The sequence below is a fragment of the Stylophora pistillata genome, chromosome 10 (assembly GCF_964205215.1).
Source record: "Stylophora pistillata chromosome 10, jaStyPist1.2, whole genome shotgun sequence".
NCBI lineage: Eukaryota > Metazoa > Cnidaria > Anthozoa > Scleractinia > Pocilloporidae > Stylophora > Stylophora pistillata.
In genome coordinates, this window is record NC_142528.1 from 26,666,940 (window position 1) to 26,688,586 (window position 21,647).

At 39.4% G+C, this 21,647-nt stretch overlaps 3 protein-coding genes across 4 annotated transcripts; all 3 read left to right on the plus strand.

Moving 5' to 3' along the window:
- The first annotated feature begins 1,693 nt into the window (after positions 1–1,693).
- Positions 1,694–4,449, plus strand: LOC111323350 (uncharacterized). The gene is made up of 2 exons (XM_022926677.2): positions 1,694–2,760; positions 4,021–4,449. The coding sequence occupies exons 1-2, from the start codon at positions 1,828–1,830 to the stop codon at positions 4,339–4,341; spliced, it is 1,254 nt and encodes a 417-aa protein (XP_022782412.2). The 5' UTR covers positions 1,694–1,827; the 3' UTR covers positions 4,342–4,449.
- Positions 4,450–7,055: 2,606 nt separating this feature from the next.
- Positions 7,056–12,001, plus strand: LOC111323328 (uncharacterized). Of its 2 annotated transcripts, XM_022926653.2 has the most exons (4): positions 7,059–7,183; positions 8,403–8,503; positions 9,698–10,460; positions 11,175–12,001. In XM_022926653.2, exons 3-4 carry the CDS (start codon positions 9,786–9,788, stop codon positions 11,484–11,486), a joined length of 987 nt encoding a protein of 328 aa, XP_022782388.1. In that variant the 5' UTR covers positions 7,059–7,183; positions 8,403–8,503; positions 9,698–9,785; the 3' UTR covers positions 11,487–12,001. The 2 variants fall into 2 exon arrangements, with proteins under 2 accessions (XP_022782389.1, XP_022782388.1); XM_022926654.2 differs by lacking the exon at positions 8,403–8,503 and having other exon boundaries at positions 7,056–7,183.
- Positions 12,002–14,696: 2,695 nt separating this feature from the next.
- On the plus strand, positions 14,697–21,168 carry LOC111323308 (uncharacterized). Its single transcript, XM_022926632.2, has 10 exons — positions 14,697–14,788; positions 15,342–15,399; positions 15,626–15,714; positions 16,654–16,834; positions 17,004–17,153; positions 17,503–17,739; positions 18,194–18,343; positions 19,022–19,255; positions 19,839–19,997; positions 20,827–21,168. The coding sequence occupies exons 2-10, from the start codon at positions 15,369–15,371 to the stop codon at positions 20,961–20,963; spliced, it is 1,368 nt and encodes a 455-aa protein (XP_022782367.2). The 5' UTR covers positions 14,697–14,788; positions 15,342–15,368; the 3' UTR covers positions 20,964–21,168.
- Positions 21,169–21,647: the final 479 nt, after the last annotated feature.

Consider the following 21,647-nt stretch of genomic DNA (forward strand, 5'->3'; position numbering starts at 1 on the left):
AGGCCCTATTTAGAATGTCTTGTGTACCCGCGACAACCCTTCCTCCTCGAGTCAACTTTACGGAGTGTTTACATTGTTTTGTGTTCCAGTCCCTTACCAGTCCCTCTCGTCCCAGTCCCTCCATAGTCACAAGCAGGCGAGCCAAAGAATTCATATGAAAAAAAAGCTGTCCTCCCTAATACGGTTACCCTACCTGCCGAGGCGAGACAACTCGTCCACCCTAGTGGTCTCTCCCTCGAGACGAGTTTGCCATTTTCAAATAAACACTTGGTTAAATTTTTCAAAAAATTAGTGAAAAGTTAGCTCGGCCACGATGAATCTGGGGGAGGCTGGTCTCAGATACCTAAGACCAAAATTTCTTTTCAGAATAATTTCTAGTACTTAGTCACCTTTATGTGTTATGTACTAATATCACCATCAGGAGTAAAGATCTCATCGCTTATCATTAATTATGAACTACATCTCACCTAGAAATCTTGCGTCAGTTTGACTCATTTTTGCAAGACTGTGGCTAGGCCCTCATTGTAAGCGCCTGGGTTCGAGCGTTTCTTCGCCCGCGAGAGGCCTGGAAGAGGACTAGACTAGGACTGGAACTAGTCCCCAGACTCCTAACTGAAACAAACGGTTTCCATACCGTTGGTTGGCCTTTCACGCTTTATTTAGGAGTAGCTCTATTTCTTAATAAAAAAAAAAAAAATTAAATCAGACCAACCCTCAGTGCAAAAGAACATGTGAAAACACGACTTCAACAATCTCTTCTCTCGGAAGGATTCTTCCTAAAGGAACATTCACTGGCTGCGAGAGGCTCGGGATCTAACGACAAATATCTTTTTTACATCGCTCGCAGCGCCCGTAGGCAAGATGAAGGGAATCCTGTGTTCTGATTGGCTACCCGAGCGGGCAAGATGGGCCCACTTTGCCCGCCCGGGATTGCTCGTATTGATCCCGCGCATGAAAAAGATAGAATTAAAACTACGTTTGTAATTCTTGGACAATTTCGGCGATGGAAACGCAAAAAGTAGCTGAAGATAGTCAAAACAAAGAAAACAGAAACGACTCTCGTGAGTTTGTTGTGCTACAAACACAGTTGGCTTTCTTTCCAAGCTCTCGAAGTTATTCCTAATTTTTATTAAAGCGAAATCTTTTTGGGATATAATAAATCCTTTATTAACCACGCTTGTTCGGTTAAGATGGCTGGATATTACTGAGGCCTCGTTCTTTATCTCTTTATATTTTATGGACTTCGACTTCGTCTCGGTTCATAAAAATGCCAAAAAGGAACTCGGCCAATATCCAGCCATCTTGACCTCACGCTTGGTTAATAACCCATATTTATACTGTCAAACCCCATGCATAAGATTTTTTTACCTCTAAACTTACCCTTACTCGTTGATGTGATTTGTAAGTTTCATTTCATTTGAGATTTTTCTTTGAACATCGCCCGCGGTTTTTATAATTATTTGATTACGTGCACAGAATTGCAGCAGTAATTAGCGAAAGCAACCAAGTCACGTAATTTCCTTGTATCCACCCGCTTAATCCTATGCGCAGCGGCCGACCATTCGCCACGAAGTGGGAAAAATTGTTAAAGAAAAGAAGTCCACTCAGATCTGGCTTAACGAAACAATGAGTTTGATCACAATGCTTCCCTTTTATTCCCAAGAATGAAAGGTAAGTTTGTTTTAGTCCTTTCATATCAAATCCTCTCTCGTTTCCGTTTCCTCTGCACGAGGTCAGTACAACATGGGAGCTCGTTGACCAATACGAATGGAATTAGACTTGCTAATCCGGTATATACTCCTCCGACTCAGGTGAACAAACAAAGCAATGAAACCATTGTCGATCTCTAACTCAGTCGAGAATATGCTGAGTTTTGGTTTTTCACGGGCTTGGCTAAGACTGTTTTTGTTTTTTTCGTTAAGCTTATTATTTGGCCTACTTTTTGTTTTGCAAACTGAATTTTTCTCAAAAAAATACATAAAAGCTAGTTACGAATTCGAAAAAACTCCAACCGGTGTTGTTAATCTGCGCAATGTAAAGCAAAAGGTCGCTACGAAAGGCAGTCAACATAAAAAGATGTACAAACCTTTAAGCGATATAGAAGTAGGACCAGCTGGATTACCTGCAAAGCTCCAATTCCGCCGGAAATTAGATGAATCTGGTCATGTGGCGAGAGGTACAAGAAAGGAACATCAAGATTCGACAACTGGGAAACCAGGAATCGTTTATCCTAACACTAAAACTGCGAATTCAAACCCAGGTAAGTTGAAACACCGACTCAGAATTCAAACGGAAAGCACATCGACTTTGTCAAGTGTCACCACCGTGAAGGTTCAAGCGACGACGGAGAGGCCATCATCGAAAAAATACCCTTCATCGATAGAAAGGTTAAATTTACCCTCGCAACAAGAAAAAACCCATGGCCATGTCTATGGCGAACAAGGATGTCCCGATAACCCTTGGCGGAATGCCGGCTTGACGGAGCTTTTACAAAAGTGGATTAACATTTGCGAACAATACAACATCGAATACATTTTGTACGGAGGCAGCCTGTTGGGGGCTATGCGAAATAACGACATAATCCCGTATGATTCTGACATAGACGTCTTGATTGATATCAATTACTTTACGACAGTGAGAAGTCTGGCGGAGAGACGGCGCTTTTTACGATCAGATGGAAAGATCCATTTGGTTTTGCAACCAGAATTCACCATGAACATTCCGGTAGAAAAGAGGAAACGTTATGACTGTCAAGGCAAAGTAAGTCATCATTAGATGCCTTTTTAAACGCAGTTAATATCTATTCATTCAATTATTTATTCTTTTTAATTTGATAAGTCTGACTTATGAGCTATGTAGCAATCCCTTATTCTTCGATGTTTCGACTCTTGAAAGATGTTGGCATAGCACATTGTTTGTTTCAAGCAGTCAGATTTTAAAACTTTGTTAAGACGCTAAGAAATTTTGAGAAGAACTTGCGTGATTTTCCTTTACTCTTGTCCTCCATATATACATTCCCCTGATCGACCCCATCAAAAGGACTGCGTGGAGCACAATACCGAAGGACGAATAATTCCAACTTGGCAATGCCTGATTCTATCAGTTAGTTTGTCAAAAGAGATGTATTTGCGTAGTAATTTTATGTTAAGAGACAAAATTGAAATCTAGCAAGAAGTTTCATTATGTGTAATTAAGTGTTAAGAAAATGAATGGAAAAGATATATCAGCAAAAGCCATTCAGTTAAAAAATAAGCAATTGATAGTTTTCTATTTCAGTGGCGGTCTTACTTTGCAAGTAGAGTAACTGTTATCTTTTCCTTTTGAGAGAAATTAGTTCATCTTCCTTAAATTTTATTTTGACACCTTCAACACCTCTTTCTTTAAGGACCTTGAGGGTAAACGATTTGTACTTTTCATCTTCCGCACTGAATTTTAAGTTAGTTAACTTTTTCTTTGGGGGGCGGTACTTGCGTCTGAATTTTTCTGTTTACTCTGTTGTTATGTAACAGCCCTCTAATGCTATTTTCCCTTGAAATATCTTTCCAAGTATGGTTCTAATTCAGCCAGTAAGTTCATTATAATTTTCATATTATCAATTTTGTTTCTGTTTCTGCCGATCTTAACTGCAAAAGTATGAAATTTTAGGTAGGAAGTCATTTTGTAAAGCGTAAACAACAGTCGAAGGCGCATACTTAGTATACTTAGTGCTGTTGCACGTAACTTAACGTGATTTGCTGGTTGAGATAGAACTATGACGATGCAGTGATTGAAAGCCTAATAGTGTCACCTTTAGTGTCTCCTTTATAAGCTGGTGAACAGCATTTTCAATCGGAATAGAACTGAATTGAATTGAGTAGAGTTGAGAGTTGAGATCTGAGTTACTCGTTAGCAGTAACTTGTAATAGACAAACCAAAGCTAGGAATAAAGACGTATCACTGAGTGTTAGAAAATTGAAGCATCTAACAAGTTCATCAGTAGAAAAACAAAAACATTGCGAATGTTTTGTCTTCCCATTGCAGGTGACGTCAAAGCTTATGGACGAATGCTCTTTCCAAGAGCCACTTGGAAGACTCTTCAAGGGAAACTTGCACATTGATATTTATCACTTTTACGATAGAGTGCACTTTGTGGACGATCCAAGCGACGATAAACTCAAGGAGTATCCTAAGAAAGATTTTTATCCCTTTAAGCCGTGTAACTTCATGGGGTTTGAAGCGTCATGTCCAAGCAACCCTTGGGAAATTTCACGAATCTACTTCAATACCGACGATTTCCTTGAGCCAGTTTACAAATGCAAGAACGGAACTTGGGTCAATAAGAACGGTAGAACTACCAGATAGTCAGCTTGATCTCAGGGGAGCGGCAAGACCTTCCCCCCCCCCCTTATTTTAGGTAAAAAACAAACGCAGAGGGAAGAAACGCCGGCAGGTGAACACACACAAACAAACCGCCCCCCCCTCCCCCCCTCTTAGTTCAGGGTCTGGATCCGCCATGGATCTTAGTACAATACAGCCAAAAGGGCTTTTCTAAAACTTTGTTGTGAGATATTCCCCTGAAAAAAAAAATGTGAATAAGAAATAAAAACTAACTAATGTTTTAACATGCCGTTAGCCACGTTTTTATTCGAGGGGTTGCTTGTAGGAAAGGGAACACTCTGAGCGTAGAAATTAATATAAGGTCACACCCACTTTCGTTTCACGTTGACTCCGAAGAGAGACTGGTATCTAATTTCTTCTCGTTATGTCGCGGTCACGAGAATTTATAAAGAAAATGATCCCCAACTAAAGAAACATAAAGAGCAACGTGTGATTTTCTCCATATCTACACCTGAAACAACTTTCGTTTCTTTGGTGATCACATGCAGTTCAATTTCGATTCAAAAAGCCTTAAAAACGATCGAAGAGTGAACTGGACAACGCTAACGAGGTATTATGTTGGCGGAAGCCATAGACTCGTCAATGATAGAAGAATTATCGAATGGTCTTTGCGAGCACTCGCGAGCATGCGAACAGTGTATTTATTTTTGCGAGCACGAGCAGTTGTCAAATTTTTCCAGATGGCGAGCAGCGAGCACTCTAGTAAAATACAGATGGCGAGCAGCGAGCACTTCGAGTACTTCTTAATTTTTCCGCTAGCCGGAATCTCTCTTTTATTAGTAGGATACGTTGTTTAGCGCCAACTAATAGCTAATAATCTGGCTGACGCCTCCAAAACAGAACAAAAGACGCAAAGCTTGGGTGGTTCAACCATTCCCAGCATGCATCTTACAGCCAAGTGTGCCCTGCTTGATGCCAAATAACGTCACGTAGCTTCGCGTGAGTCAGTCAGGGTGGATGCTCAAGAACTTCAAGAGGAAAGAGCTCTCAAGGAGATGTACCAGATCCAAAGCCCGCAATCTAAAGTTTTCCATCTCTTTCTAACCCGACGTCAAAATGGAAGGTATGTTTCTTTTGGTTACATAGTTCTTATGAAATGTAATTCACGTGATATTCGGTCTAACAAGCATTTTGCGCTTCGGTGTCGATGATCGGCAAACTGGTTTCCCACTAATTGACTGAAAAAAACTTCAACACTATGAAGATTTGTTTATTTGCAGGCTTCTAGAATCTAACCAATTACAGCCGTACAGATCTGACAAGCTGTAGTAGTAGCTCTGAATGTCAAATAGTACTGGTAATAGTGGTATTTCTCTAGATTACTTTCTACCGAAAGTAATTTTGTATTTCCGCGCGACATGGAGACAGTTTCTAGACATGTCTACTCGTTTGGCCAGGCCTTTATTTTTTTTTTATCAAAATAATTAAAGCAACATTCCATTTAAGAATTTCCTTGAGCCGGTGAAGCCCAAATGACCGAGGGTTGTTATTAATGTTGTTTTGTTTAATCGGGTTTCATATGCCACCGTTTGGCATCAGATTATAATAGTTATTAGTATAATTTCAGAGCTGAGCAAAGAGTTTCCAGCAATCTGATTGGTCGAGCGGTTCCTTATATGACGCTATATAAACCCCTCCACGCCGTTTATATAAAATGTTAAAATAAAATGTTAATAAATGTTACTAAAATGTTATGATTTTAGAAATTTCTCTGTTGTTCAGCTCTGAAATTATACTAAAACAATTATTACTAGTGGCCAGGAAGCTTCCAAGGTTGAAAAAACCACTACAGAATACGATCCGAGTACACTGTTTCAAAATATTTTGACTCCTTCCATTTTATTTTCCCATTGCCCACTGGAGAAACCATCATATCTACAAGCCCTGATAATTTGTTCAAATAAATGGAAATTTAGATCATCAGAGGTTCGCAAGTAAAGTTGTCTCCGTAGGAGATTATATCACCTCCCGTCATGTCGAGCTTCCTCTTAACAAAATCAGAATTTCCGGAAAAAAGATTGTGTTACAGTCACGTTTTCTTGTTCAAGCGAAAGAAGGTTTAAGTCATTGGGTAAAATACCCGGGAAACTGGTCAAAGAAGCAACAATTGTAAAACTAGCTTCAAGCAATGAAAGCGAATCTACTGAGGGAAAAAGCAGAATTAGCTGGTATTCACAGAAATTAAATCTTTTGGGTACTCCAAAATAGTTACTGAAGCCAGAGGTAAGGATGTTTCAACCTTTTTGTTTTAACCATATGATAACTGATTTATCGTTTATATACGGATAAAAACGAAATTTCGAGCAATCGAGCTCATGTTAACGAGAATGCGAGCATGCGAACAGTTGCAAAAATTTTTCGAGCACGAGGAAGCGAGCACCCGTGTGATTTTTGCAAGCAATTCGAGCAAAAGGCCAAATTTTGCGAGCACTTTTAAATTGCATGGTACCATTCGATACCCCTGGTATCCAGTGCGATCGACGAACATCGATCAGTCGGGTAAATATTTGACTCGAAACTTAAAATAATTTAAACAGCTGAAATATTTTTTAACCTCTAAACTAAGCCTTATTCGCTGATGTAATTTAAATTTTATTTTTAATTTGAGATTTTTGTTTGAACTTCACCCGCGGTTTTTTCATAATTATTTGATTACATGCACAGACTCACAGCAGTAATTAATTCCTTTGTAACCACCCACTCAATCCTATTGTTGACGGCCGACCATTTGCCACGTTGAGGAATAAATTGGCTCAACGAAACAATAAGTTTGATGATCATGTTTCCCTTTCGCCAAGAATGAAAGGTAAGCTTGTTTCGGTCCTTTCATATTTAATACTCTTCCGTTTCTAGTGGGTTAATTTTATTCTGCACTAGATATACAACATGGGAATTATTTAATCACGCATTTCAATTCAGCGTGTCAGCGGTTCGTTGAGACTCAGCCGGGGGCTATACTTCGGAATATATGGCCACATTTAACCATCCATCAAACAAGCCGTCTTGTTTAGCTCGCTTGATACTTTGTGAACGCTACCGAGTCGAATGAGCCGCAAACTTAACGCGTCTATTGATTATTCAAACAACAAACATATGAAATACATATATATGAACTGCGGTTATGAAACGTATATGTGCACGATCCTTCCCAGTAAAGCACTATTTAAGCAATAGTGAAAATCAGACCTGAAAAAAATTCAGGCCTGTACGGGATTCGAACCACTGACCTCTGCGATACTAGTGCAGCGCTCTACCAATTGAGCTAACAAGCCAACTGGGAGCAGGCCATCAAATTAATTCGAAATAAACCCGTACAAAATCCCGTACAGGCCTGAATTTTTTTCAGGTCTGATTTTCACTATTGCTTAAATAGTGCTTTACTGCGAAGGATCGTGCACATATACCTATTGATTATTGCCCGTCAATTTTCTGTTATTCACTGCTGAGCCAAAAGAGTCCCTAAATATACGCTCCTTCAAAAGTGGCTCAATATTGTGTAGTTGCTTTGAGTCAGGTTCGTCTCATGACAAGAATCACGTTTGTTTTTCGTGCCTTGATCTCCAGAGGACAATCCACCACTTCTCTCTCGTCGGTAAATAGCTCTAAGGTCTGGATCCACTATATTGGTTGTCGTGTCGTGCCCTAGAATTACCCTAAACTCAAATCAAACTTAAAACATCGAACACAAACACATTCTTGTTTAGTATGCTGTTTAATCACCACATGTATATTTGTATTTCAAAATCCTGAATAAATTATTTGTCGAATAGGTCGTCATATCGAATGATAAACTAAATACGTCAGCGTTAGACGCTAACTTCGTCGATTATTTTGCGATTTATGACGTGCACGTTGGTTAAGAAATGGTTTGTGTGTACTTATTGTTTCATCGCTAATAGGAAATCACAGAGAAGATGGCCTTTAAGAAAGTTCTCGTTGAGTTTGAGTTGAGTTGAGTTAAATTATAATTACTGTACCTGTTTGAGTTGAGTTAAATTATAATTTTCTGTACCTCCCTCTTTAAGAAGAAAGTGGGGTTGCGTGACATCACTCTTCATATCAATAGTTTACCTGATGAAATATGAACCTGTAACCAGCAAGGGCGTAGACGGCTTTTCGACTTGTCGTAAGTCCATTTTTTGTTTCAACATTAGAAGAAGTCACATTATAAACGTCAAGAGGGTGGAAAAATCTGTAGGCCTACGGGTTCAAGCGTAAGGGCCTACAGGTCTACGGCTCACGGGCCCGCTGGCTTTTCATGGGGCCCAGGGCCCACGGACTTTCGGTTCGCCACTGACATGTGAAGAAGTCCGTCGTAGGAGAGGAGTGCTATGGTGTAGCACTGTAAGAGGCTATAGTTAAAGAATTATGAGAACAAAGTTTCAAACATCCTTGCAAATCATGGAACACATCGAAGAAGAACAGTTCATGGAAAAGCAACAGTTTTCTTTAAGTTGCTAGGATATTATTTATTCAGTGAAAAATTTCGATTAAATTCTGGCTTATTTCTCGATAGTATGTGAACTCCGTGAACGTGTCGATACGTAAGCAACCGAGGAATTTTTTCACGGTTTACACACGTGGAAGGTTGGGAGAATTCTAGGCAGAATTCGATAAAGCTATGCAAATCCCGAGATCTAACGTCACAACCGGATTTACAGCTTACTCCCATTGATAGATAGATAGATAGATAGATAGATAGATAGATAGATAGATAGATAGATAGATAGACAGATAGATAGAAACTTTAGTAACGTTTCAAAGAACCTTCTAGTTTGGGAGATATCCCATACTAATGTGGGAACACAAATAAAATGGATAAACATTATTTACAAAAAATATTACCAACTTAAGCATAAAATTAAGTCATATCATGCATGAAAAAAATATGAAATGAATTAAGAATTACATAGAGCACAGCCCCTACAGCCATCGTCTAACAGAGAGCTGAGGTCACGCTTACGTATACTGGGAGCGAGACTGGTTAATATAAACCCTTCACACCCTAGCATCAGTATGCATATTCTCCTTAATGTTTTCTTTATATTTCCCAAGGAGCTGAGATAGAGAATTTGAGTAAAAATCAAGAGCTCCATTAGTTCTTGATCATTTCCTTTATTGCTGTGACAGTTATGTGTAATTCAGGGACGATATTATTGTAAGTACGGAGAAACTAGAAGCAGGTCACCCTTTGGGGTCGAAGCTGATGTGACGTTAGTTGTCAACACTGAGTGCTTGAAGATCTACATATGGGATGGCTATTTATACTTACACCTGAAGATATTTTACTAATTATTGTCTGTTTTCTTTCTTAACTTAGAAACCTTTACATGAACGCTTTTACCGTCCTTATATTGGACCACAGAAATCATTACTGAAATCCTTAGGAATCTGAACATTGGTAACAGATGGCAGCTTTCAGTGCTTTTCAGGCTTGGAAATTTTACTTCCTCTCAACGTTTGTCGTGGTTGGAATTTTAAGCCTCTTTTACATTTTCCAACTTGAATTAGCTGATTCTAGTGTCTTTAAGCTGTTGACTCATAGGTTTCGAATGAGAAACGTACTTAAGAATGAAAAGAGCACAAACGTAATACTAAATGAAATTAGTAAAAAGATTACAAACCACAGTTCCACACCCGCTTATAGTACGACCACGCGTGCACCAGTTGAAGAGGAAAAAAGTATTGGTGTTCAAAATGTAGAGATCACAAGCCCAGGATTCATTCCTTGCAAAGGCAATGGAACATGGGAAGTATACGGGGACTCAGATTGTTCGGATAATTCAAGGCGCGACAATTTGTGCCAGCTTCTTCGTGCCTGGACTATTGCAGCCAAGAAACACAACATCATTTACACTATAGGTGCAGGGAGTCTTGTTGGAATGCTACGGAATAATGATTTAATTCCCTGGGATACAGACATCGACATATATCTCCACGTGAAATATTTCCCGCTTTTGCAAAAATGGGAGAGAGAGAAAATGTTTACAACGCTTCAGGAATCAATCTATCTGGCGACTCAGCCAGGACCAGTGAATAATATTCCCGAGGAAAAGAGAACGCGTCACAACTGTAACGGAAAGGTAAGCTTGCTGGGCGGTCGCATTTGAGCGCTTTCAAAGAGACTACAATCTAATCTCACTCCTTGTTGCACATGCGCAGATGAATATCATGACAACAGGGTCAGTATTTCAGTTTCAAATCATCTGTTCTTGTGTATACTCGACCTTCCTGTGGACTCTCTCTGGAATCCTAAGCGCCCACCATTTTTCCCCAAAGCGAGGCGTTTACGAGTTGTGTGTGGGACCTGTCACGAAATATGTTTCGGCCCAGATCCTTCCCAAACCTCTCTCAAGCTCGCTTCGTTCGCAGGGTGTTTGTTGTGATAATCTGGGTAGTGTGAAGTTAACCTTCTCCTTAGACAAATAGCCAACAGTCTCCCATGTTAGAAAACTTAGGCAAGTGTGGGCTCTTGCCATATCTTTAACCGGAAGCTGCTCGGTCATAAGCTTCTGATTTAGCATCGAGCTACTTTCAATCAGTTTTCAGCTTAAAGTTGGCTGATTGGCAGTCGCAGTCGCAGTAGCTGTCGATTTTGATTAAAACATTAAAGAGTACTAACATATTAGATTCTTGGAGCCTTTCCCTTATCGAGCTAGCCCTGAGTCTAGGCCCAAACCCCCCTCTAATTAAACGAACGCAGAATAGTAGGCTTATAATGTGGCATTTGTTCAGGCAGCTTTTCACTCAGCGTACATACGAAAGCGTTGACAACTTTATTATTCTCTTCTCATCAGGTGACGTCACATTACTCAGACATGTGCTCCTTCCTGGAGCCAATGGCGAGGTTGATCAGAGGAAATTGCTTTATTGACTTTTTCCATTATGAAGAAAAAGGCGACAAGGTTGTAGAACATGGTGAAAATCTTGCTGTTAACATGCAAAAATATACAGATTTCTATCCATTTAGGCCATGTATTTTCATGGGTTTTTCAGTTTCATGTCCAAACAGACCTTTAGAAGTTTTACGAGTTACCTACAGTAGTACGTCTGACATGAAGAAACCGCCCAAAGTTTGTAAGAACGGTCAATGGGTTCATAATGGATGAAAGCTAACAAACTAATTATAATCCGCGCGAGAGACCGTATTCATATTAGTGGGTGTAATTTTAAAGAGGTCGACATGTAATCTGTGCAGAGGAATATCGATCGAGTGCTGTATGGTTCATGTTCAATAGGCCATTTTACAGTTGTGTACTTAGTCGCCAAGCCTTTGATTTGGAGTGAGGCTGAAGGTGACCAGTATCTAGTTAGTATGATAACAAAGTAAATGACATTTGAAAGGCAGCAAGGTCACCCTTAGCCTCACTCCTGTTGAAAGGCTTGGCAACCAAGCAGGCAACTGTAAAATGGACTATTGGAAGCAGGACTCTGTTCAAATGGGTTAGCATGTTCCAGGAAGTCTGTGTATGGCGACAAGTGTATAAAGCGGGGCTCACAATGATTGAGAAGGAGTGGCGACTCTTCTTAAAAACCCCGCGGATTTTCTCTCACCCGTTCTTTCGTTTGTATCTTCTAACTGAGGGCCAGCCGCAGACTATTAAAGTTTTGTATTTTTGTTTACCGTGGGGAAGTCAAAAATTGAGTGGTTAGGGTGAAATTTCAATACTGACTCTTGCCTCGACAGAATAGGATCTAAGAACAATTGGAGAGGGATAACAAATTGTGAAGCATTTATAGAGTCCTTTTACTTCCAGGACTTTCAATAAGCTGGCCTGAGTTGAGATCAATTCATGAGCTTGTGAAAACGTTCTCTGCACCACCTCTGCAATTTCTTTTCATGATTTTTCCAAATATGTTCAAGCAGATTTTCCGAGAGTTCGGTATACTAGCGCATTTCACCATTTTCGATATTTTGTGGAAGGCTAAGTGATGTCCAGTATATAAAAATTTCAGAGACTTTAATTGGTTTTCGTCAAGGTAGCATATCTTCGATCAAATGCAACACCGAATGCCCATGATTTTGTGATTTCGATTATTTTCCATCATTAAATTTTATACAAGACTATGAATGATATTCCTCCTTTAAGAATCAAAATAAAGACCAAAGATTTCAAAAAGAAAAGGAAACGTTTCTTCGTAAGTGCTCACTCAAAGCACTCTGAGATTTATCTATCTAGTTTTATGTGTAGAAATTACCAAAATTGTCTTCTTCCCGCCATCATAGATAGATACAAATGCAAAAGCTGACCAAAAACTCGAAATTTCTTACTGATAAACATATTATACCCAATGTATTCAGTACTTTGACGAATCCTTAATTTCAAACTAACTCCATCCCGGTCTTATAACAATCATTTGTTAAACTATCATCCCACGGAGAAGAACCCACGATATCCTTTACTAAATTATCGCTAAGCATTAGGATATACCTAGCAAAGTAAAAGAGAAAGTGTTTTAACTAACATGTATATTGCTGATACTTATCTAAGTATAACAATAAACTTCGCTGTTGGTTACGATCTTTATTCCGGTAATTTCGTGTAAAGGTAAACTTTCCAAATTATAAAGAATTTTTCTCCCTTTGCTAAGCAAACTCATTTTCATCGTTAATACGTATTTATTGTGCAAGAGTAACTGCAATGTAAGCAGAATTTAAAGGGATTATCTACTTTTTCTGAATCACCAGAAAAATGGGTTTTTGGAGGCCTTTTATGTAAACACGTCTGCCAGCTGTTGTGTGCCCAGTAGTTTCGATATTTACAAATCAGTATAATGGCTTTGTAATAAAACTTTAGAAATTTAAATATCCCATGGGCAATGCATTATTTTAGCGATGATTAAACGACAACATTATCAATCGTTGGTTCTTACGAAGGGAAGCGAAAAATTCCATCTTTGTTCGTTCGACCGCGATATCACATACCTGAAATTTAGTTTTGGAGTTCTCTATATTTTCATTTTTAACAGTCATGACTTGGACTTCAGAAAACTAATTTGGCGTTGCCTTTTTTTCCGTCAATTTGAGTTACAATTTGCCTCTCTGATGACTATAGTTAGCAGGTGTACTATCAACAACTTGTAATGAATAAATTTCATGGTTGATCTGCGGGTGAAAATCAAGTCCCAGTTTTGTAGCTCAGTTCAGCAGAGCAGAACTTTTTCAGTTCAGCTTTTTTTCTGCAGTTTCCAAATCGCAGTCCTTCAGCAAGCATCATTTCTTTACTGGACGCGTACTTATGTACTGCACAGTAAACTCTCGAAAACCAAATGTTGTGAATCACCCCAAAAGGGTCTTCAATCACTAATACACGCTTAAATGCTGGCCCTGTTATCCTTTTAAAACTCGAAATCTCGGTCACCCACACCCATTCCTTTAGCTTTAACTGTTTTTAATATTACCTGAAAAACTGAGAACAAATAACATACAAAAATACCTTCTGTCTAGATGAGAAAGAAAGTAGAGAGTTTTTCAGTTTGTGCTTTGTAAAAGGAAGTTATATTTTTTGAATGTCAAAATGTAAAGGGCAGAGGTTGCTTAAATGCTCTCCTGATTAGAGTCATGAACTACGATTTATCAAAATGGCCATTTTTATTCTATGAATGCCTTCTGAGAGGTTAACGTTGTTGGTAAGTTTGGCCGAAATGGTCATTGAGATTCGTGGTAAATCTTGTAGTAGATTGAGTTCGCTTTGTCTGACTAATTTTACTAAAATGGTGTCTGATCTTCTACACGAAAATCACGGAACCAAACGTGTCAAGTGGGTTTGGAGATAACTACATCGCTTTTTCCTGAAAAACGTCCGCCATGAAATTAGAAAGACAAATGTCGCCATCATTGTTTGGCACTGTTATTATCGCGCGGTAATGGCTCGCCAAATATTGAGGTTGCTTCACTCTAATCACGAAAATTTAATTTTAGGGACTGACAAATAATATTCTTTGTTATGCAAAAAAGTGCAGTGAGCATATCACACGTGCCCTGATAATCGAATGGTAAGTGATTCCCGGTTTTCCTCCAATCAAAATGGAGCCTGTCGTAGGAAAAGAGGGGGGGAGGGGGGAGGGGGGAGATCCTCCTATTATCTCATGAAAAGTTTCATCAGTTTATTCAGCTAGATTTTTCACTCAAAAGGAGAGGACGCGGTATGTTTTTAATCAAAACAACGAAAATTATCGCCCAGGATGATTTGGATTAAAAGCGACAATCTCTTACATCTCTCATTTTTCACGCTGCCATTCTACTTCTCGAGAGACCTATCGCATTTCGAACGTTCTGCTGATAAAAATCTTTCTTAGGGAAATTAAAATTTTTAGTGACTCAGTATAAATATCACTCACTTTCATGTGTTCGACGGAAGGGAACAGTTTGACCACCCTTGATGTTCGTCACTCCTTAGTAAAAAGAAAGGTAAGGTCAAAAAAGGCTGAGGCTTTTATCTCGTAAATCTGAAAAAAAAAAACAGATTTCAGATATCAATCGTATACTTGGACTGATTCCAAATCAGTGGCGTTTCATTCGCTACCTATCGTTTTCATGAAATAATGCTGGATCATCTGTGCACTATCGTACAATTTCGTGACAGTGCGGCAGTTTTTAAGGGAGGAATCCCCCGCAAGCCAAGGGCGAGTTCAGGCGGAGCCCTGTAATAAAGAAAATAATGTGAAAGAAAGCCATCAAAAGGGCGCCACCAAAGGACAATTTCTAGTCAGTTCGGACCTTAAACTTATAAATGGGAAGTTATCTCTCTCAAAAATTACAAAATCATCTCTTGTAAAATTTTCCTACGATCCGTTTTAAACTGATTTGCACGTAACAATGCGAGTTCTGTAAAAGAGTATATTCCGAATTAAATAAAGCCAGTAATGTGGCAACAGATAAGGCTGCCAGATGATATATTCGCCATTACACAACTTATCGACCTTTTCAGAGCAAGAGTGCTTTTGTTCGTGTTTCTTTCTAGGGAAAGGAGGACTAATCATCTTTGGAAATGACTGCGATATTGTGGTTGGCGTTTTTCAGTGAGTAGATCTTCGTTAAGAGACATAAAGCTATTAAGCTATGGTTGCAATCACACACGGCCTCATCTTACGCCACTGAAAACCGGTTACGGCTGCATGCCGTTTCAACTTTCTTCCTTCATTCGTCTCTTCCTTCTTTTGTTCCTTCAGCCTTTTCCGTTCTTTTCTTTTTCTTTTTTCCTTTCTCACTTAACCTTTTTCTATTTCCTTCTCTTGATGTCGCAAGGTATCATCCATGTAACTGCTGCTGGAAATATTTGTCGGATAGATTGCAAAGTTCAGTTTGTACCGCGGGGATGTTACAGAGATAGAGGGGTAAGACTTCATTCACTCTCATTTAAAAGAAAGCAAATATGATTGAAATATTTAAAAGGTGAGTTGAAAGTTGAAGTCAATCTGGCTCTTTAGAAAAAATAACGGGATGCAAAAAAATCACAAGAACATTCAATAGGTAAATTATTGATTTGAAACAATATCGTTTTATTATCATCTTTGTTTTATTCTTACGTTCTTCCACTTATATCCTACAAATCATCAAATTTGTACACTAGCACACTTGGTTTTCCTCAAGTGATTAAAACAAATACCTTGGTCACCTCGGTGCGCCGGTTGAACAGAGGCAAAAGCATTTGGAACACTTCTAAACGAAAGTCTCCTGACAAACTCCCTGAATTCAAAATTTCTAAACCAATTCAGAAGCCCTTCCGCCTTTCCACCTCGCTTCCTTCTCTTGAGTCCTGTTGTTCTCCTACCATGTGGTTGAAAATTAAACATTGAGTGAGGGGCGGGAAGGGAATGAGGCAAGTATACCAATGCAACTTGGAAAAAAGACACCCAGCGTTCAAAAACTTTTGTCACTAGGTGTAACTAAATAAGTAAATAAATAACTTAGCAATGGACATTCCACTGGGTGGCTCTTCTTGTCCACTGTTTCCAGATCGAACTGGAATTTGGAATGTTGGTTTTTGTGGAGGGAGGAAAACCAGAGGACCCGAACAAAAACCCTCGGAGCAAGGACGAGAACCAACAACAAACTCAACCCACATGTGACGCCAGGTTCGGGAATCGAATCCGGGCCGCAGCAGTGGGAGTCGAGTGCTCTCGCCACTGCGCCATCCCTGCTCCCCTGTATGTGTAGTTTGATTTACAATTCACTGGTCAACTGACGATCAGTTGCTCAGTTTTCACGAGTTTACATTGAACCACATGAATTAATCGACGCAAAGCAAGATTTCTTTCAAATTTAATTAACAGGGAAAGTCACGAGCGCTGCCTCATTACATCTACAACGAGCGTGATCCTAGGGTCAAGAAAAATTATGGCGGCAGAAGGATTGATTGGCACAACTGGGATGAATATTATCCTGGCTTTGCGTGCCGATGTGCAGAGGTAGCTAAGGCTCAAGGATACGACCTTTTTGGTGTTCAGTTTTACGGTGAGGTTCACTGAACTTCTTTCACCTATGATTTAATTAAACGTATACCGTTAATTAATTATTAAGTTTATCATTTGTCATTATGTAGCACCTTGTGCGGAGAAACTGAAGAGGCTGGCTCTTTCAGTGAGTTCTATTTTTGAGCTCAATCCATATTTTTTGTTCTTAGGAGAATGTTGGGCTGGACATAGTAGACTTCAAAAATATGATAAGTATGGAAAAAATACCAAAGGATGTATTGAGGACTCTTTCTTGACATGCACTCCATATAGCCGTTACTGTGCGGGTAAACAGTGGCACAATATGGTGTATCAAATTGGTAAGTTTGGTTTTACTTCCTAATCATATCTTGGGAAGACAGGAGCCAGAGGGTTGTGACCCATGAACTCGATGGTGACCGAGCCTTACGGTAGACTCGAGCGAAGAGGATGGAGAAGAAGGGTTTAAATAAAAAAGAATCAGTAGAGTATGGCAGAAAAAGTTAAAGATTTATGTACTGTGGACTCTTCGCATTTACGCGTTTTCACTACCTGAATTATGTTTGATAAATTAAAAGGAAAATCCAACCCCAAAGAGGGGTGGGGTTATAGGTTCCTCTATGCCTCCCAGATCAACTCTCGGTTGATGTCACCTCATATATTTTGTGTTTGTTCCTGCTGGTATCATAGTGGATGCTACGTGCCCTAAAATCAACTTCGAAAGGGTTGGCTGCTTTCGAGATAAACACAAACCACCCAGACCACTACCAGACTATCTCTTCAACGACAGGGATCCCAGCATCGATAACTTCAGCGGAAAAAGAATTGATTGGCGAGCCTGGGATATCTATTTACCGAAGTTTGCCTGTAGATGTGCCGAGGCTGCGAAGAAAGCAAATCACACTTTCTTTGGAGTGCAGTTCTACGGTAAGTGAGAAAACCTTCCATTTAAGTTTTATTCACAACGTATACTGACTTTTACTCGCTTATTGGCGAGTGAAAGCTGCATAGGCTGCAGTTAAATTTGTCTTTGTACGAAAAAAAAAATAGCAGATAACTTCTATGACAAACTTAACCTGAAATCTTAACCTGAAATCGTTCGGTAGAGGGCTGATCACGTGTCTTAATGATTTATGTGTTCATTATTAGGTTTCACTCATTTGACTTCACGAATTAATCTCAGTATTCAAACTTTACTCGTCAGTGTGCTGTGAGATGCTATTACGTCTAAGGACTATAGTAACCTACTTAAATGCAATGTTAATCTCGGGATCCCCGTCCTTACAATTCATGAAATTTTAACCGAAATCTCAGTTAACTTAATATTCCCCTTTGTTTGTGCCATTTGTGTTAAATTCGTTTAGTTGTCTTTGTCTCAAAGGAGAATGCTGGAGTGGCAAGGACAGCCATATGACATACGACATCGATGGCCCCAAACAAGGTGGTTGCATCAACCAGTGTTACGAACCCTGCGCCATAAACAACAAGTTCTGTGCCGGAAGAAACTTTGAAAACTTTGTGTACAGAATAGGTAAGAATTTAGAAAACAAAAAAAACAACATAATTTTACGCCCCATCATCATAAAGGAAATATGCCCATCTTCTACCTACCGCGGTGTGAAATCTCATAGGGTGACTAAACCCTCCGAAAATTATCCTCAAATGTGCGTTAAAATCGACTGCAAGAATTAAATTCTGGATAACCCCGCCGCACATACTCGACACATCTGAATAGTGGTAACGCGTAGTTCACAAACAGCTGATATTATATATTTGGCGCAAACTCAATTTTTGAATTAACTAAGACTTAAAACATTTTTTTCAATTTTCGCGCCAGTTTTTGCGGCATATGAAAACTAAACGTTAATTCACGTGCACCACTTTCTACCTGAAAGTGTTTGACAAAGATCAAACATCTGCGCATGTCACTGATTCACAGGGGTCAGGGGTGGGTAGGGATAAAAAGAGCTTTTGTGCAAATTACACTTTTCCCAGTACTTTTAAGAATTAGTTACAACCAATTTTTCACGCTTGTCATCAATTTTCCCTTTTCTTTGGCGAGGGATAAAAGTTCTTCCTCCTTGTTCGTTGGTAGCTTTATCTATTCAAACCTTGTTTTGTTGGTTCGATTGATTAAGTAATTTTTATCATGGCCTCTTTTCTTATCCACGAAAATAACGATTTACTTAATCTCTTTATCATCCTCTAGTGGGCGGCTCGTGTGAAGTAGATATCAGCCCTGTTGGTTGTTACAAAGAAGACGTTGCGACTCCCGCCTTGGGAGAAATCTTTCACAACGAGGCGGCACCAGATAAGCCAAACTTTGCTGGAACTATGATCCAGTCTGTTGACAATTATGAAGCTTACTTCCCAGATTTTCTTTGCAAATGCGCCAGGAAGGCAAGAGAAAACGGCTGGGAGTATTTTGGAGTCAGAGAACTAGGTAGGGAAACTGAAAACATCTCTTATGGTTTACTTGTTAGAGAGATATCGTTTTCGTGACTCGTCAATGCTGGCACTCATGTTTTCGAGGGATGTGATAAACGTCTTTGCTTAATTGTGAAGCGTGATGTTTTATCGTGAAGCCTGATGCTTAACCGTGAAGCGTAGTGCTTCATCGTGAAGCCCTGATGCTCAATCATGAAGCGGATACTTACTAATCGTGAACATAATACTTAAGCGTGATGTAAATCACGATGCGTGATGCTCAATTTTAAAGCGCGATCCTTAATCGCGAAGCGTGATGCTTAATCGTGAGTTTGATACTAAATCGTTGAGAGTGATATTAAATCACGAAGCCTGCTGAAACCTTTCAAGGTGTTAGAGCTAGTAACGATACCAATTGCAACGTTGAAATTCGCGTCAAGGGACTGAAAAGATAAGCTTAGTCTAGCCTAGCTAGGCTCTGGCTTGTTATGGTTATAACTTCGTTCTGATGGCCTGGGCTATAGTGATTATTGGTCAAGTTTTACAAACCTGAATTAAAATTCTCTGTTTTACACTGCATTGTTTGTATTTCTTTGTAGGACTGTGCGTACGAGGGTATTCCCCATCCGATTACGCCCAACACGGACCTTCCCAGCAATGTTTCGTGGGGAACAGTTCCATAGCTTGTCCAAACGGTTCCAAATTGTGCAGTGGCTTGAATGCAGAGGCCAACTACGTATATAAAGTAACCCTTCCAGGTAAATGCAAAGCGCCTTCGGAATCTCTCATCAATGTAGGATGTTAATCTGTTCCGAGTCGACTTCTACAAACTATTCAAATTTGAAATATGAAATATGAAATATATGAACTTCATATATTTCATTATATCTCATTAATCACTTTCACGGGTTTATTACGAATCAACTTAACGACCTGCTCCCAGTTGGCTTGTTAGCTCAATTGGTAGAGCGCTGCACTAGTATCGCAGAGGTCAGTGGTTCGAGTCCCGTACAGGCCTGATTTTTTTCAGGTCTGATTTTCGCTATTGCTTAAATAGCGCTATCTACTGCGAGGATCGTGCATCATATGTATTCAAATTTTATCGACGAAAGTATTTATTAAGTTTCTCTGAGGTACAAAATTGCAATTTCGCTCTTTCACAATATGAGATGTCTGTCATGGAAATGGGCTCAAATATTCTAAATTACATTATTCCCGTTTTAGTTACTTTTAAAACAGACAATCTTGCCCAATTGTCTCAAGAAAATTTCGAAACTCTTGTTTTGACGATCATCATAGGCAGAGTTAAGGCCAATAAGATCACAGCGTTATTTTTGTAGATTTTTTACTTTTTTTTTCATGCTGTTTATTCTCCGCTACTACTGTAAATCTCTACATCTGAGTCTAATTTTGGTCGCTAATCTTTTAAGATTGTCCTATCTCACGCTGTCACGGCGGAAATGACTATCTAAACTAATAACTGACCAGTTGAAGAGTCACGGGGTGGGATTAGAGTACAAAAGAACATTTCCTCGAAAAAGGGGAAAATTCAGTGGTGCATTGAGCTTTCAAACTTTTACCTAACAGGAGTGAACCCAGTGGGAGACATGCCTCAAGATATTCCAGATGAACGTACTAAAGCAGACATTCCACCGGAGACCGTTATGCGAAGCCAAAGCCATCCTAAAGCAAAAGCTCGCTCATTCGGAAAAACACTCTTGTGAAGCCTCGACGTCTTGACACGTGAACCGAACTTATCCCAGCTCATCAATCGATTAAAACATCTCTGTCAAAAACAGAATTTTAGATGATGAATAGCTAGCCTGGTTTTACTGAACTTATAGCTGTTGTAAAGGATTTACGGGCAACAAGTTTAATTAATGTAAAAGATAAAGAATTAAGGGTGAATATTAAATGCATTCTTGAGCACTTGAGTACTCTAACTTTGTGGGAACAAACTGGTCTTTCAAACGGATTGTTTGAGCTATTTTTTGTAGCTTGGCGACTTTCGCATCCTTAGAACCGGCTAAAAAACCCACGATTTTACTTATTTTAAAGAGCCACGTCCGAGGTCTCTCCGCTTTCTCTTGAAAAAAGTGCTATTTATTTTTAGTTCGTAGACCGAGCAAATGAAAGCCATACATGCTCTTGTTCATAACTGAGGGGGAATGCTTCGAGCCAGATGGCAAAAGAATAAACATGGGATGAAAATAACGTTCGACAATTGTTTCAAATAATGTGGTTTTTCCAACCGAGTTGATTGTGTTAATTTGCCACTCGGTACGTTTCGTCAGAGCGAAAGACAAAAGGGCTGGAATCGTCTACGATGGCTAATTTACTCAATTCAGTGGATAAAACCAAATTATTTTGCAATACCCCACCGTCCCAGCGCCACAGTCTCTTTAGAA

What these genes read in the sequence shown, in the direction of transcription:
- LOC111323350 (XM_022926677.2), top strand. Translation starts at nt 1,828, where the DNA reads ATGAAACCATTGTCGATCTCTAACTCAGTCGAGAATATGCTGAGTTTT. An exon ending in GTTATGACTGTCAAGGCAAA is followed by an intron (nt 2,761 to 4,020) that starts GTAAGTCATCAT and finishes TTCCCATTGCAG; the next exon opens with GTGACGTCAAAGCTTATGGA.
- LOC111323328 (XM_022926654.2), top strand. Translation starts at nt 9,786, where the DNA reads ATGGCAGCTTTCAGTGCTTTTCAGGCTTGGAAATTTTACTTCCTCTCA. An exon ending in GTCACAACTGTAACGGAAAG is followed by an intron (nt 10,461 to 11,174) that starts GTAAGCTTGCTG and finishes TCTTCTCATCAG; the next exon opens with GTGACGTCACATTACTCAGA.
- LOC111323308 (XM_022926632.2), top strand. Translation starts at nt 15,369, where the DNA reads ATGACTGCGATATTGTGGTTGGCGTTTTTCA. An exon ending in CAATATGGTGTATCAAATTG is followed by an intron (nt 17,154 to 17,502) that starts GTAAGTTTGGTT and finishes CTGGTATCATAG; the next exon opens with TGGATGCTACGTGCCCTAAA. An exon ending in CTTTGGAGTGCAGTTCTACG is followed by an intron (nt 17,740 to 18,193) that starts GTAAGTGAGAAA and finishes TTTGTCTCAAAG; the next exon opens with GAGAATGCTGGAGTGGCAAG.